At 36.4% G+C, this 15515-nt stretch overlaps 1 protein-coding gene across 2 annotated transcripts in view; it reads left to right on the top strand.

Annotated features, from left to right (window-relative positions):
- PRKAR2B (protein kinase cAMP-dependent type II regulatory subunit beta) overlaps window positions 1-10685 on the top strand; it is a 75157-nt gene extending 64472 nt beyond the window's left edge. Inside the window, exons 5-11 of one of the 2 annotated variants that reach the window (XM_059847353.1) lie at window positions 2420-2526; window positions 3825-3978; window positions 5199-5300; window positions 5852-5926; window positions 6677-6742; window positions 6873-7011; window positions 8445-10685. In XM_059847353.1, coding sequence (XP_059703336.1) covers window positions 2420-2526; window positions 3825-3978; window positions 5199-5300; window positions 5852-5926; window positions 6677-6742; window positions 6873-7011; window positions 8445-8578 — 777 coding nt within the window. In that variant the 3' untranslated portion in view covers window positions 8579-10685. The remainder of the gene's footprint in view (window positions 1-2419; window positions 2527-3824; window positions 3979-5198; window positions 5301-5851; window positions 5927-6676; window positions 6743-6872; window positions 7012-8444) is intronic. The other variant, XM_059847354.1, reaches the window with a different exon arrangement.
- The last annotated feature ends 4830 nt before the right edge of the window (window positions 10686-15515 follow it).

The following is a 15515-nucleotide window of genomic DNA, read 5'->3' as shown; positions in this document are numbered from 1 at the left end:
CTTTTTAATTCTAAAATTACCTATCTTTGTCTTTTCAAAATAACCACAGAGGGTGCCAGTAAATTGAGCCTCAGTTTGGCAGAGATTCCAGAGGATTCACACAAACTGGGCAAGCAAGTTATGTAATTCTCATGGTAAAAGCAAAAACCATATTCCTGGTTTGGTTATTGCAGTCCACTTTGTCTTAATTTAAAGTGGAACGTTTTAGAAAAGGGACCACTTGTCTTTAAGTTAGTTGCAGTTTATTTAGGAAATTAAAATAAGTGTGCAGTGCTTCAGCAATTATGCTTCTGCTCTCAGATGTATTAAATATCTTAAAGTATTTTGAACATTTTTAAAAGGGAATTGGATTTGTGAATTCTACTCTGTTGCTTTAAAAAATTGTAGATTTACATATTGGAAAAGTTGTGGTTTGGTGAGCTTGATTCATAGTTATAAGCTGAAAATGTTTTACCCAGAAATCCAAGATGAAGCACACTGAATAGAGATTTTAATTTTATGTATTACTCCTCCATTACAGGAGATACATCTTTTTGGTTTAATCTTTTTTCCCAAGATATCTTGAAAGTGTTTTTAGTCCTGGGGTTTGCTGCACAAATAATAGATTTTTCTTGCATTGTTTGCACCAGGATGATAACATGGCCTCTAGCCTCCCATGAAGTGGGGAGCATTCTGTATGTTCTCACTTGTTTTCAGAAGGCAGACCAGGACTGTTGGCTGGGGAGCCACTTTGCCAGTTCAGATGCAAAGCCAGAGGAAGGGAAGGTGCTGCTTCAATTGCCTTAGACAAGCTGATATTAGGTCAGTTTTGCAGATTCTGTAGGAATTTCTTTTTGTTTACATAGAGAGGGCTGAAAAGAATTAAGTAATAATACCTATTCATTCAAGCAGGGAAGTTTTTAAAAGGCAACACCTGTACATAATTTTCAGTCTCTTCCAATGGCACCCACTCACACTTTTCTTTCTCTGAAATGAGCTATAACACATTCACTGATACCTGAAATGATCCATCTTTTTTCACTCACGTACCTGTCTATGCTAACAAAGGTACTAAGTAGAGGCACAGGTAAATGACTCTGCTGGCCTAGGAGGGCTGCAGGATGTCTCCCTGTACTTGACCATGAGCAGCTGTGCTAAGGATGGATACTGCCATTCTGTTGTTCTTTGTGCCCACACACAGCCAACTCTATGAAGGAAAATTTGTATTTAGCTTCCATTTTTCAAAAAGGCTTGGATAACATGGTACTGCTGGTATTTTTAAAAGCTTTCAGTAAGTAAAAAAATTCAGCAGCATAAGGATGGAATTCATTACAACTAATTTATCTGTCTAAAAATTGTGTGTAACTGGCAGTTACAGTGGATCTCTCTGTCCTCAGAGGAAAGAAAGGGAAATCTCTAGAGAATGATTCTGAGCTATCTTGTGTGGTTATCTCTGTCCATGGGCTGCAGAAGGACTCTGGAGGACTCAGACTGGTGTTGTCTGGAAAGGCAGATGCCATCCACCTTTCAGTGGCTGGAAATGCTGTGAATGGAACCATTGCAAAATGCATATCTAGAGGCTTTTTTTACCATGCTTTTCACTAGATCTGCTTGTTCCAGTATGAAACATGCTCTGTAAGTTTCAAGAAGTAGAGAGTTTTAGGCATATTGCAGGATAAACAAAAAATAAAATTTAAAATTTTAAGTTAACTTTTTACAATTCTTAATCCACAATGAGCTGTGTTTGGGTTTTTTAGATGTGAATAGTCAAATATACATCAAATAAGACAAATTAAGTAATTAGTGGGTGGGTTTTTTTGTTATTATACTGTCATAATTCAAATGATCACATTTTGTTAGTTTGTAAATATTTCTCTGTCAACAAAGTGGTTTTGCAGCCATGTGTAAGTTCCTGCTTTCCAAAGAATCCAGCATTTTCTTACTCAGCCAAAGCACTGCAAACCTTTATGGCTACATCTGGCCCAACATTTTGCGGGCATTTGCATAATTTAGACTTTCAAAATACTTCACAATCATTTTGAAACTAAATTCTGTACGGAAATTCTAAGGACAAAATCAGGTAAATGCATGATTTAGAATAATGGATACAGGGGGTTTTTTGCAAGGGTGTAACATTGCTCAGTTGGGAAGGGTGAAATTCTCTTTTTGGATGGTCATGAGCAATTTATGTTGCAAAGGAGATCTCTTTTGTCATTTGCAGTGACAAGTGGGAAGCTGTGCTCTGAACACTGGAAAAGCTAACACTGAATACTAAATAGAGCTGTCTTTCTATTATTGATCCACACATTTCTGTAGCACGAATATTTTCCACCATTAACATCTTTTATCTGCATATTGGGAAGCTGGCCAGTCAGTTAATTCAAAGAGTAAAATTGTAGAAGCAGATGATAATTTCTTGTCTTTGTGTTATTTTAAACAGGAACAGATGTCTCAGGTGTTAGATGCAATGTTTGAAAAGATGGTTGAAGGAGGGGAACACGTAATTGATCAAGGGGATGATGGTGACAACTTCTACGTCATTGACAGGTGAATTGCTGTGTCTTATTATAGCACAAAGTACTTTGCAAAAGTCCATTGAGAACAGTCTGTCTTCTATGAACTTGTGTTTAATGCTTGCATTCCAGCTTTTCTCTTGGTATTCAGTGACAGGACTCATGGGAATGGTTCAAAGCTGTGCCAGGAGAGGTTCAGATTTGACATTAGGAACCATTTCTTTACCTGAGTGGTCAAGCACTGCGAGAGCCTTCCTAGAGGTTGATGGCCCAGGCCTGTCAGTGCTGAAGGGGCTTTGGGACAATTCTATTAACCAAATTCTTTCACTTTTGGGCAGCCCTGAAGTGGTCAGGTAGGTGAACCAAACAATTGTTTTAGGTCCCTTCTAACTGAAATATTAAATCAGATGATCATGAAAGCATGTCCAGATTCTGTGCTGGAAAGACAATATTTTTCAACCTTGTGAGGTTACAGTTTGTCATCTCTTGTCCAAAAGGCTGCAGGAACTTAATATTCTGTCATCCTTGTGGTTTTTAGGTGGAGGGTATCACCTCTGTGTCCCTTATCAATGAAATAACTGCACAGATTTTTGCTTTACTTTCACATGATTTATCAATGCACACCATAAAAATATTCAGCACAGAGGAAAATGATGGCTCAGCATCAATGGGCTTAGCAAATTTGTGTTTTACAAGATACCAGATTTTACTGCATTCCCAAAGCAAAAAAAAAAAAAAAAAAAAAAAAAAAAAAAAAAAAAAAAAGCTTTTAAATTAATGATGGAGAGAAGAAATTCACAATATATTAGAAAAATGCATATATTTATTTCATGGTTTTATGTTGCTTTTCAGATACATTCCTTCTGTTTCTTGCATCTCGGTTGTTTTCATTAGAAATTACTACTTTGAATATGTAAAATATTAAATAACTTATATAATTATTTCAGTGCTCCTATCATAGCAATATCTGCAAAGACTTGACATTTGTATCTAGTGTGGTTAAAAGGAAATTAAGAAACAGATTCTAAGTAAGATTTTAATTTTTAATAAGTTCTGGTAATAAATAGATCTCTGTACATCCATTCTATTTTTAAACTGAGTTAATGTAAAAACTAATAACCCTATCCTTCCCTTTAAAGAGGGACCACTTTTGTTATTTATAGAAATCATTGAGATGTCTTTACAAGGTGTTTTAACACCATTTAATCAAGCAAACATGTATTTCAAATGTTTTATCTTTGGAATTCATGGTATAAAAAAATATAGTGAGAGGCTGCTTAGCAAAGGCCAGGGCTGGATTCTACTCATTGTACTTGTGTATTTTATTAACAGAGGTACATATGATATTTATGTAAAATGTGATGGTGTTGGGAGGTGTGTTGGAACCTATGATAACCGAGGATGTTTTGGTGAGTTGGCCTTAATGTACAATACACCCAGAGCAGCTACAATTATAGCTACCTCTCCTGGTTCCATCTGGGGTTTGGTAAGTAGAGTACTTCTTTTAAGCTATTTTTTAAAAAATCTGTATTTTGTATAGATTTTGCTGGCATGCTGTATCAGCATTAAAAAAAAAAACCTTATAATTTCAGAAAGTTTAATTCTAGAAATCCTGAGAAATCCCAACACAGTGCTATCTTTTTCCAGAATCCACAGATGAAAATCTGAGGTTTAATAAAACACTGGGATTTTTTTAAAATAATTTTGTTTTATTTTATTTTAATTGCAATTTCCCAAATTGAAAACCACTGATAATTACATATTAATTTTTCCCCCCATGCCTTGATTGGAATGCCTTTGTTTCCAGAGTAAAATTCCAATATGAGATTATTTACTAGTGTAAATTACTAATTTCAAAGATGCTACCTGCATCTTTGACAAGGGTAATCGAGTTTACCCCAAAAGGAAGCTGAGACTTACTCATCTTCAAGACTTCTGTATTGATCTAATGACTGATCCCAGGACTGGAATGAAACGTGGTTGTTCACCAGCTTAATCCATGTGACTTCTGGGGTTGTTTAGGACGCTGTAAGAATGGCTTTAAATTAAATTGGGTTGTGTTGGCCAGTAAGTGCCCCCGGGGGCAGTGAAGGCTTGCAGTGCATTTTCCCTCTGCTTGTCACCAGGGCACAGCCACACAAAGTCAAGAGAAGAAAACACCATAAGTGTAGTTTTCCTGTCTGTCTGGTTCACTTTCATGGCCAAATCTTAAGGATGTCCAGTTGGCTGTTTAGGACAGCGGTGAGCTTTGTTCTGCTGAAACAGCAGAAAGTGGACTGTGACCTAAGCCCCAGACTCATGTATTTTGGTTTTTACAAAACCCTAAAAGCCTCTTTGAGTACACATCAATTTGTATAGAACCTCAGGGTAATAAATAAACTTTGCAAATTTAACATTTCAATATTGAGGATGTCTTGAATATCCTGAATTACCCACTCAGTGTTCACTGCTGTAAGCTCTTCCCTCTGTAGGTGAGCTCAGTATGTACCCTGCAGGGATTTTCATAGCGATTTTCAGGTTAACTTGAAGAGCTCCTGATTGACCTCTAGAGGAATCTTTCTCAACTGACAGTAGGGAGAGAGCAGCTCGGCTGGCAGCTACAGAGTGACTAACATTGCGTCATTTGATCATACACAGCCAGGTCTAAAGTGTTTTCTAGCACATACTTTCAGTTAATTAACTGTCTTTTTCTCTTTTTGTTTACAGGATAGGGTAACATTCCGAAGAATCATTGTAAAAAATAATGCCAAAAAGAGAAGAATGTATGAAAGTTTTATTGAGTCATTGCCATTCCTTAAATCTTTAGAAGTAAGATTTCTATTGCATTATTTTAATGGCTGTGTCAGTGGTACCTGATAAGATTCTGGTCTTGAAGACTTTAAATTTGGCATTCAAAGTGTCTCCACAATAGAAGTTTACATTCTCTTGTTTCAGAGAAAGACTAAATTTTTTTTTTAAATTTAGGATAAATTATTATTGTTCATATTGTGTTTTAAAACATAACTTTACTTTCAGTTTCCCAAAGCTTAGTTTTACTAGATATTAGCCAACAAAATTAAACAATCACTTGGGAAATTTAAAAATATTTTCATTTATCGGTTATATTTTACATGCCTGCTTTTCTGAACATAATTTTTGAAGGCTTCTAACAAAAATGGAAGCTTATCAAAATAGCTCTTAAAACTGTAATATACCCTTTGGAACACTATTCAGCATTTCATTTTTTATTGGTAATCCAAACAGGAAAATAAAGATACACTGTTCTGTGCAAAGATTCACAGAAATATGAAAGGGCTTTCTAAATATATGCTATCATAATGTTAACCAAATATTTCTTACATTTTCTTTTTTAAATGAAGGTATCTGAGCGTTTAAAAGTGGTTGATGTGATTGGTACCAAAGTGTACAAAGATGGAGAACAAATCATTGCTCAGGTACAGTTTCTTCCTTAGTTTTAGTTTTTCTTTCATGATAGGTAACAGTAATCATGTTATTTATAGTCAGTGCATACTTTTAAGCCCTGTTTTTCTTTCTCACATAAACAAAACCAATGAGTCTTAAATGTAAGAGGTGATTATTTTGTTTCAAAAGCTCACTTTTCACATATGATACTTTAAAGAACAAGCCTCTTTGTTGGTATAAATAAAATAATCAACATTTTTAGTACACTTAGAAATTCAAAATTTTATAAGTGTGCTTCCAAGGAGGAGCACTGAAGACTCACCTTGGTCTTGTTAAAATAAGGTCAACTTTTCAAGAAGACAAAAGTTAAACTCTTCAGGATAGGCCACTGTGATTGTGCCCCAGGATAATTAGTGGATATCACATAGCCCCTGGAGGCTTTTTATACTGAAACGTGCTAAGGGAAATAATTTGGGAGGAACACAGAAGTGGATGAATGGTAGTAAGGATCCTAAATGTCTTCCACAACATTGGTTTTCTCTGCTTTTTGTGTAAGTTACAGTCAGCTCTGTCTTTTCATGAAAAGGTCTTGCTGTTAGTTCTGTATAGATATTTCGATTGTTATGTGTCTAGAGTATGGTTTTCAAATTAAAAGTGGTTTCTTTTGCAACAGGGATCAAAAAGAGGAGCTTCAAGGCCCTGGTTGCAAATATTTTGATGTTGCCATGAAACTAAAAGGGAAATTTTACACTTTTTTTACTCACTTTTTTTTCCTTGTGCAGGGTGACTTGGCTGATTCTTTCTTTATTGTGGAATCTGGAGAAGTAAGGATTATAATGACAAGGAAGGTAAACATCCCTAAAACAACAACCTTTTTTTTTCACCATTGTCACTAACTTTGCTTATGAAATCCTGAATTCAGCAAATCTCTCCTCTAATACTCTTTCTTTCTCTTTCTTTCTTTACATGATATTTCAGGGTAAACAGGATCTAGAAGAGAATGGAGCAGTAGAAATAGCTCGATGCTCAAGAGGACAGTATTTTGGAGAACTTGCTCTTGTAACTAACAAACCCCGAGCTGCTTCTGCATTTGCTCTTGGCACTGTCAAATGTTTAGGTATTAGTCAATACCATTTTATATCTAATATAAAATGATATTTAATCTGTTTGGTTGTTTCTGTTGTGACTCTGTCTTTCCTCAGAATATAAGATTTAAGGCTGTTTCTATAATCACCTATTATTGTGCATTACTATTTGTGTTATTTATCTGCAAAAATCACTCACAATTGATAAATACTATTACACACAATTTCTCCAGTATTTCTCTGATTGTATGGAAGTAAAAATTCTTTTGGGACAGTACAGAATATTGCTGCAAACTGCTTATAGCCATCAGATAAATGTCTAATACTCTGCAGAAAGGTGAGGCGTTTCTTTTCTCAGTAGACTGACTCATCTAAGAAATAATTCTGTTAAAAATCATGGGCCTTTTTATCCCCATGACTTAAGCTCTTAAAAAATTCTTTTGTCTTCACTAGCTGTTAATGTAGTCATCCCATCACACTGTAGTCTCAGGCACAGGAAGAGGGAAGACTGTAGGAGTTGTGCTCATAGACAACCCTTCACATCCATTGCTTTTCATGGTCTGATGTTAAGCTCCTAACTATGGGAAAACTGTAAACTGCCAAGATAGATTTGGCATTCCTGCATAACGATTTGATGACCAAGTAACCAAAAAGTTTCTCTAATTTTTAAAAATCCTGACTCGAAACACACAGAGATCATCAGGCAATAGAGGTCAAAGACATGACAGATAGGAAAGAATAACAGGCAGTGGTCAGGAAGAGTGTTGTTATCCATTATGGCTGAATAACAAAGCACTGGCACTTCCCAAACAGCAGAGATCTTGAACATTTCTCAGGAGGCAAGAGATTACTGGCCAGCAGCTTGGAGGTATATGAAGTTTCCTCCCTGGCCTATTGGCTGGAACTAAAGAGGTTCACGTTATGTGATCAGATAAAGAAAATATTCTGGTTGGCTGTTCACTGACATTGTGTGTGAATTACAGTCTTCAACTTTTTGTACATTTGCTGCAAAAATAAGTATTCATTACCATTTTCACTCTGGGAGGAAGCAAGTAAAAAGAGCAAGGAAATAGACTGTTAGAGCCCAGATATAGCCAACAACAAAACTTAATGTTGTGGCTTTTTGAAATATCAGGGGTCTTAAAACTTTATTTTGTGGAGGAATCCAGGCCCCTTCAGACTTCTTCACAAGCTCTCGGGTAACATATATCTTAATATGAAAATATTTTCAAAATAAGGAACAGAAGAAGTTCAAGTTTATTTTTGAAGTTTCAAGATAGCAGTGTGTTGGTTGATCTTGGTTTTGCTAAGGTAAGCAGTTCCCTCCTGGGTGAACAATGTACATGCCTCAGTAGTATCTGTTGTCATTTAAAATGTTACACTGGAATATCATAAATTCCAGGATGAGTGTGTGTTACTGATGAGCACATAATATCCTTTCTCTTTCTCTCCCTTTTTATCTTAGTTATGGATGTGCAGGCATTCGAAAGGCTTTTGGGACCTTGTATGGAAATTCTGAAAAGAAACATTGCAAACTATGAAGAGCAGCTAGTTGCTCTGTTTGGAACAAACATGGACATTGCTGACACCAGTGCATGAACTAAACATTGGAGCAACAAGATCTGTTATGAGAATATAGCACAGTAGTGGTTAGTCCACTGAAAAATTGTCTCTCTTCCTATAGATGCCAAGCATTTTCTGTGATTTTAAGAATGGGATTGGGGTTTTTTGGTTTGGTTTGCTTTTGGTTGGGTGATTATTTTGTTTTTGTTTGTTTTGTTGGGGTTTTTTTGTTGTTTTTTTTTCTTAATTATGACAGTGGAAATACTAGTAAAGAAAATAGCAATTCAATAAATTGAGGTCTTGATTTTTAAAAGTGCTCAGTATTGATGGTTCCATCTGATGCAAGGACGGCCTGTAGTAGCACAGCACCTTTGAAAATCAAGTCCTTTAACACAGCATTTCCTAAAGAATAGATTTTTTAAAAAACCCCACATGTGATGAACTTGTTAAACCAGCTTCTGTTCTTCAAAAAGGTTACATCTTTTCTGGAAAGACTGTTAGTTTGAGTGTGATATGTTGAAAGTATTAGTGCACACAAAGTGTTTATATGTATTACTACAGAAGATATACAGTAGATACTACTTTTTGACTATTACAGTTGTCATGATTTTATGTTGCATTTATCACAGATGTAGTGAACCACACGATTAATCAGAAGATAAAGCATGACAATGCGTTTTGTGTAACGCTCATGACCCAAATCTGGTTTTTAACATTTCGTAATTGTTTTAAAGTCCTCTTTGTTTAATGTGTCATGTTTCAGCACGACATTGTAATATCTTATGCAATTTAGAGGACTTGCATATTTTTGCAATAAACTGCATTTTTTTATTAGTTATATGAATTCTGTACATGAATGAGGACAGCTGACAAATTAACCTTAATGCTTTTAAAGCAAAGGCATGGGTCATTGTCATGTTCTACCTAATCATACATAACCTATATTGTTTTCCTTCTCCCTTGTTTTATATTTATGCATTTTGTCTTCTCTATTTATGCTTGTTCTCCAGTTAATTTTTTTTAGATCTCACCTTTTTTATTGTTAAATCTGTTTCAAGTGAAATGATCTCTGTATATCTCTCTTCCTGCAGTCTAATCTTAGCTATCAAAGGTCAGAGTCAATTACTGAAGTGATTGATATCAAAAGCCATGCTAAACTAAGCTTGTCCTTGAAAATCCTTAACAGGAAGTGCAAAAGTATTTTTAATTTGAAAGATCGGTACTTCCAAAGCTTTGCACACATCTGTCATTGTTAAAGGTAACATGTCTTGCTTTCAAAAACATGAAATAATCATCGAGAAATAATGTGTTCAGCCATAATAGCATGGGATAACTTCTGAGACTGAGGAGAGAGAGAATATCATCTTAATTATGAGCACAGGGCTCATTGCCTATGAGGGTCTGTGACTGGAAATTTCAGGCACAGTCCAGTTTGAGTCCTGCTTACTGACCTGTCTGTTGGTGTTCATGGACAGCCAGTGTGTGTACTGGTGATGGGCAGCTCTGCCAAAATGACACTGCAAGAGTAGTAGGAAGGCTGCTTGTGCCCTGAATTATACCATCTTTACCAAACACCTGAATTATACCATCTTTCCTTCTTAGATAATGACTTTTCTAATGCCATATATTTGTGTATGTTGATGTAATCATTATGCTACAGTTAGTGATATGTTCTGACAATTAATATAATCATACATGTATATGAAATTATGATTATATAAGATGATAACAATATATAATTTATATCATATAGTATGGTATAAATTATAAATCAGATTTCTAAAAAAATACAATCTGAACAAAATTTACAAATGTAATTTTTTTTTTACTTAGAAACCTGGTATGAATAATTGCACATATGATAACTTGCCTTTGTACTTTTGATTTATGGGAAAAAGAGAAGCCTGTTATACTAGAAGGAAATATCAGGTAACCAAGATCTACACTCTTGTCATTCTGTATGCTTAATCTCTAAAAGCTACCTATATTTTGCACTGGCTTGATGTGATTAAGAAAAATGCTAAAAATTACTTGTATGGCAGTAAACTACAATCAAGGCCATAAATGCCAGTCATGATATTTTCAATATTGTTGGTTATATTTAAAGTTTCCTTACAATAAACAACACTTTTATATATAAAAATCTATGTTTGTTGATATTCTTGTTGTCTTTTAATTCTATTACCTTAAAGTTACAAGTGACCTATTTATGCTCATTTATTAAAAAAATCATAATTCTTAACACTTTCATGCTGTTTTTCATAAATGACATTATGTGTATGCTCTGTCTATTCAGACAACATGTTGATGCAGTAATTGTCATAATTACTTTATTTGATGATTTGCTTGTAGTTTATAGGTGGGAAAAAGCTGTGGAGTAACAAATTTAGGATAATCAGAGACTCTGGGTTTTCTGATTCCCAAAATACAGCTTCATGTTGCAGCAGTTTTATTGTGTTGCTCTTGGGCACTGGATGATTTCTGGAATTTTCTTTGTTGGTAAATTCAGGGGGGCTTAACCAATAGTAACGTTACCACTTTTTAAGTTTTATCCAAATCATTATATCCTTCATCTGTCAGCATCTTGGGATTTCTCCTAGATCTCTTCATATGTACGCTTCAAATGTGCCAGGCTTTATGTCATAAATGTGGTGAGTGTTAATCCTAAGAATTAAATCGTATCAAGTTACTGATTTTTTTTTTTTTACAGACCTTTCAATAAAAAGTAGACAATTCTAATAATTTTAAACAGCACTGTGTTGGGTTTACCTTATTAGACTGTGTCCATGCTTAAGCTACCGGATGCTTCTGTTATTTAAGATTTTTGAGTTTGTTGAAAATATTCCCCACTTGTGAAGAGAGAAAATCCTGAGAGAAATCCTGTTTGAGAGGCATTCATGGGTTTATATGTTTTACTAACCAGAAGACAATCCACATGACAGCAAATGGTTTTTATAAATGCCTTAACCATGGGGAAAACAATCTGATTGCAGCCCTGAAGTTGATCACAAGACACAAACCCAGAGGCGAGCAAGATTTCCTTGATCCTACTGCTGATGCCATCACTTTTTAAATGTCAAATGACATTGTGCTCCATGAGATTTAATTCAAATTCATCTGAAATAAACATTTCTGAAATCTTTCCCTTCTGGATTTCCTGTTTAAGGTCCAGAAGTGACCAACTGTTGAAGTCTTGAGGGAAACCTCTGAAGAGTACTGTGTAACCATTTGCAGCCTAAACCACTACCACTCCATTTTCTTCCCTTATGTTGTCTTTTCTGTTCAGTAAAGACTGTTCTGCTCCTTGCTGGAATGGTGGGCTTAGGTTTTTTGTTTTTGTTTTTGTTTTTGGTGATTTCGTTTTGTTTTGCTTGAAATGTTTGGTGCTTTAAGCTTTCTGTAAGGTGCCCCTGTGACAGTTATGTCATGACTGTACCACTTTGTAGTCCATGGCACACTTGCCCTGACAAACATTACTGTTTACTCAGTATCAAGAGTTACCAGATGTGCAAAATCAGTATCTTCTGGTCATCCTCCACAGACCTGACAATTCTTAGTCTTCTATCAGATGTTTACTGCATCTGATAGCATTTGCTTGCTGGAAGTCATTTTGCCACAGCATAGACATTTTTATATGTTCTTGCTAAAGATTTTATGTTAGCTCAAAGCTCTTTTTGTCCAATCATACATGTGATGATTATAGGGTCTGTATTTTTTTTTCGTTTCTAAGATACTTTCCTGTGTCTGCAGTTGTCAACTATGACTCCAGGGAGGAACTGCCTGTTTCTATGCTGAGTCTGTACAGATCTGTGCTGTTGACTATCTTACAAAATTTAGGATTATTTTCAAATTGTTCTGAGAGTTGTATTTCCTTCAGATATATACCAAAGCTGTTTCCAAGTTCTTAATCTACTTTTTGGCTCAGAGAGATGCTTAGCAGGCTGGACACTCTCACTTCATGGACTGAAAGGAAGCTGAATAATCTTGGTAGGGTATGAAAAGCCCAAAGAAAATTAGATTTTAACATTGTCTTTTCCTTCACACCATTTCTTTCCCTCGAAATGATCTTTCTCATGGCAGCCAGGTGAAGAGCCAGTGGCAGTAGGGGGGTATAAGGCAAGTGGAGTGACTGGCCAGGTCTGTGCTGGGACACAGTGCTCTGGTTGACTGGGCAGCCACTTTCCCTTCCTCATCCCCTTTGTCCCAGCCCTGCACCTTCTCTGATGGCAAATCAAAACGAGCTGGAGTGCAGTTCTGGCATTGCCAAGGCTGTGTGAATACCATGGGTAGGGTTGTGTTCCTTCCAGAGAACTGGTAGAGGCCTAGGTGTGTATGGCAAAACAGGGAAAAGATGAAGACCAAGCTATTACATAAATGAAGCTGCCCAATCAAGACCATATAAAAATTCTGCCATTAGGTTCTACTAGGTCATTGTGATGGTATCTGCTGACTCAGCCTTTTCTTGCTGAGGTAAATCAAATTAGGATGGTCTAAAAATAGCCTAATTCATGATATGAATACTTTGTCAGGTCTTCTTTGAAGGTATTGAATTATTTCAGCTGAGCAGCTGTGAAGTTTTGGGAGAGGATAATGCTCTGTGCAGGTCTCTGTGGATGACTTATTTCCTGGCAGCCAAGTGAGCCTTTGGGACCTGCTCCCTCACATCTCTGAAAGTGCTGGAAGCTCAGTTCGGATAAATGGTTTATCTAGAAAAATCCATCCAACTTACCAAGAAGCTCTGTATTCTTTTTCTCTTTGTTGCTTTGTCCTTGTGGGATCAGGTGGTGTGCCTTCTTGAGCAACCTTAGCTAGACTGTACCACTGGTTTTGGGCTGCATGTCTATGGCTGTACCTATCATAGGAAATTTTATGTGCCTGAGACTATTTGCTAGTACTGAATGGCCAGCATTCATACTATTTTCCACGATTTCTCTGGGCTGTCTAGGAAGCTTTTTTTCAGCTTTCCATATGGGGTGGCCATATACAGATGGCCAACTGAGAATAGTCCTTGGCCTATGGTGGTTCTCAAATCATATTTTAAAATTATTAGCTATTGGCCTGTGCGAAAACTCCACAAGGGCTATTCTAAAATGAATTCTATACAGTACAGATGATTGTATCCCAGTGCCCAGAAACACTCACTGGCATTTTAATTTACCAAGCAGCATAGAAGAAACCTACAGTTTTTCTGCAATATCTTCTTGATTTGTTTTTCTGCAAGCTTTAAGCTGAGACAGATGAGTTTTTTATTTATCACTCTTCCAGTTTGTTTTGTGATATGTGAAGCCTTTATTTTTTCCCTATAACTATTGTCAGTTTTAGTCTTGCTCTATTTTTAGAGGTAAAATTTTAGCTGAAACTGGAATCTGTGCCATAATGACAGGAAATAAATTTCTCATTGATTCCTGACTTGTCTTGGAAGGGGGAAAAAAATAATCTCTGCCCTGTTATTTATTCTGTTTCTCCTCAATTTGAGTCACTGCAGGAGGCAAGTGAAATTTCTCTTCTAGCACTCAAGAGATAACTTCTTTCCTGGGAGCAGCAAGTTTTCTTTTCTTTTGCTCTTCATTCCCAGAGCATCTTCTGTGAGGAGACTGAGGTGAAGTGTGGGATGTCTGTTGGAAGGTGGACAGAGCCAGCCATCATTGCAGCAAGTCACAAATGGCCATTGGAAGAGGGAATGAGTACAAATAGCTTTAGGAGATACACAAGTCACTGTGTGAGGAGAAAACTTGATTGAGAGGCAGAATGGCTGCAGAAGAGAGGCTGCCATGTTGGCTAGGAGTAGAAGCTCTGGTGAGTGGAGTTCTGATGTCTGGGGACTGTTTAGTTAATTACTGAGGGTGGATGCCTACATGGTGATGTGAAAGCTCCTGCAGCAGGATTAAAATAATGATATGTTGTATTTCAGAGAGTCAGCAGTAACAGCCATGTCATAAGGGCAGGATTGACTTGGGACAGGAGGGATTAAAAGTGGAGATAGGCACAAACCCAATATATAACATATATTTTACTAATATAACTTTGACTGAAATATTACTAATTTTAAAAATCTGCTTTGTGGCTTCTTAACTTTGTGCCTGGCAATTTTAAGAGGCAAATAGCTAAGATGCAAATTAATTAGTATTTTCTAATTGTAGTCTCCTGTTTCTTTAGTGCTTCTTGGTAGCCTCACGTAACGTAACAATAACTCAAGAATAACACTTCCCAATCCCCCACCTTATTTTCTACCTCTTACAACAGCAGAAGCAACTGAATCAGCAAAGCTACCAAGGGTGCCTGTGTTACACAGTATTGATTCATTCTCTGAGCACCCATTCATTTGGGCATGGAGTAAGGCATGGTAGGGTGTGTGGAGGGGGAGTAATGATTTAATTAGAGACCAGGCATTCAGAGCAAGGAGTATGACATTGACATAATCTTAATTCTGAAATTTATATGATACATACTTGCCTTAAGCCATGGGTTAATGAGCAAACTTTGTTAGTTTTGTGTGTCTTGTTGTCATCTACTTGCATGGACTACCTGTCCCTTGACTTATTTTCCCTTACATCCTCACTGAATAAATGCTAACTTACTGTATGCCAAGGAGAGGTAGATTTGACACAAGAAAGCTGTTACATGTCTCTTTTTAGAATTTCAAAACAGTTCAGACATTCATCTTTACAAGATTTTAATCTCAGTCTGAGGTAGGATTCATATTTTGGTGCTTGCTGGGTATGTCATAGATTCCAGTGTGATATTGAGGCTCTAATTCAGCAGTGGTATTTACTTGTCTAGACCTGTGTCTGGAATCTGGGCCAGTGGATCTCAGAGGACTGGGCTTCACAGCTAACACTTATGCATGAAGCTCTTGTAGAGAACTGTGAATCTTTACAGTAAATAGCTGTGAAGCTATTTTGTTTTGTGTCCAGAAAGTACGTAGCAGGGTGGAAATGTGCTCCATGAGAACATTCATATCCTTTAGGCCAAC

The sequence above is a fragment of the Haemorhous mexicanus genome, chromosome 5, assembly GCF_027477595.1.
Source record: "Haemorhous mexicanus isolate bHaeMex1 chromosome 5, bHaeMex1.pri, whole genome shotgun sequence".
NCBI lineage: Eukaryota > Metazoa > Chordata > Aves > Passeriformes > Fringillidae > Haemorhous > Haemorhous mexicanus.
The sequence above is the reverse complement of the archived record's forward strand: the minus strand, read 5'-3'. Positions and strand labels throughout refer to the sequence as shown.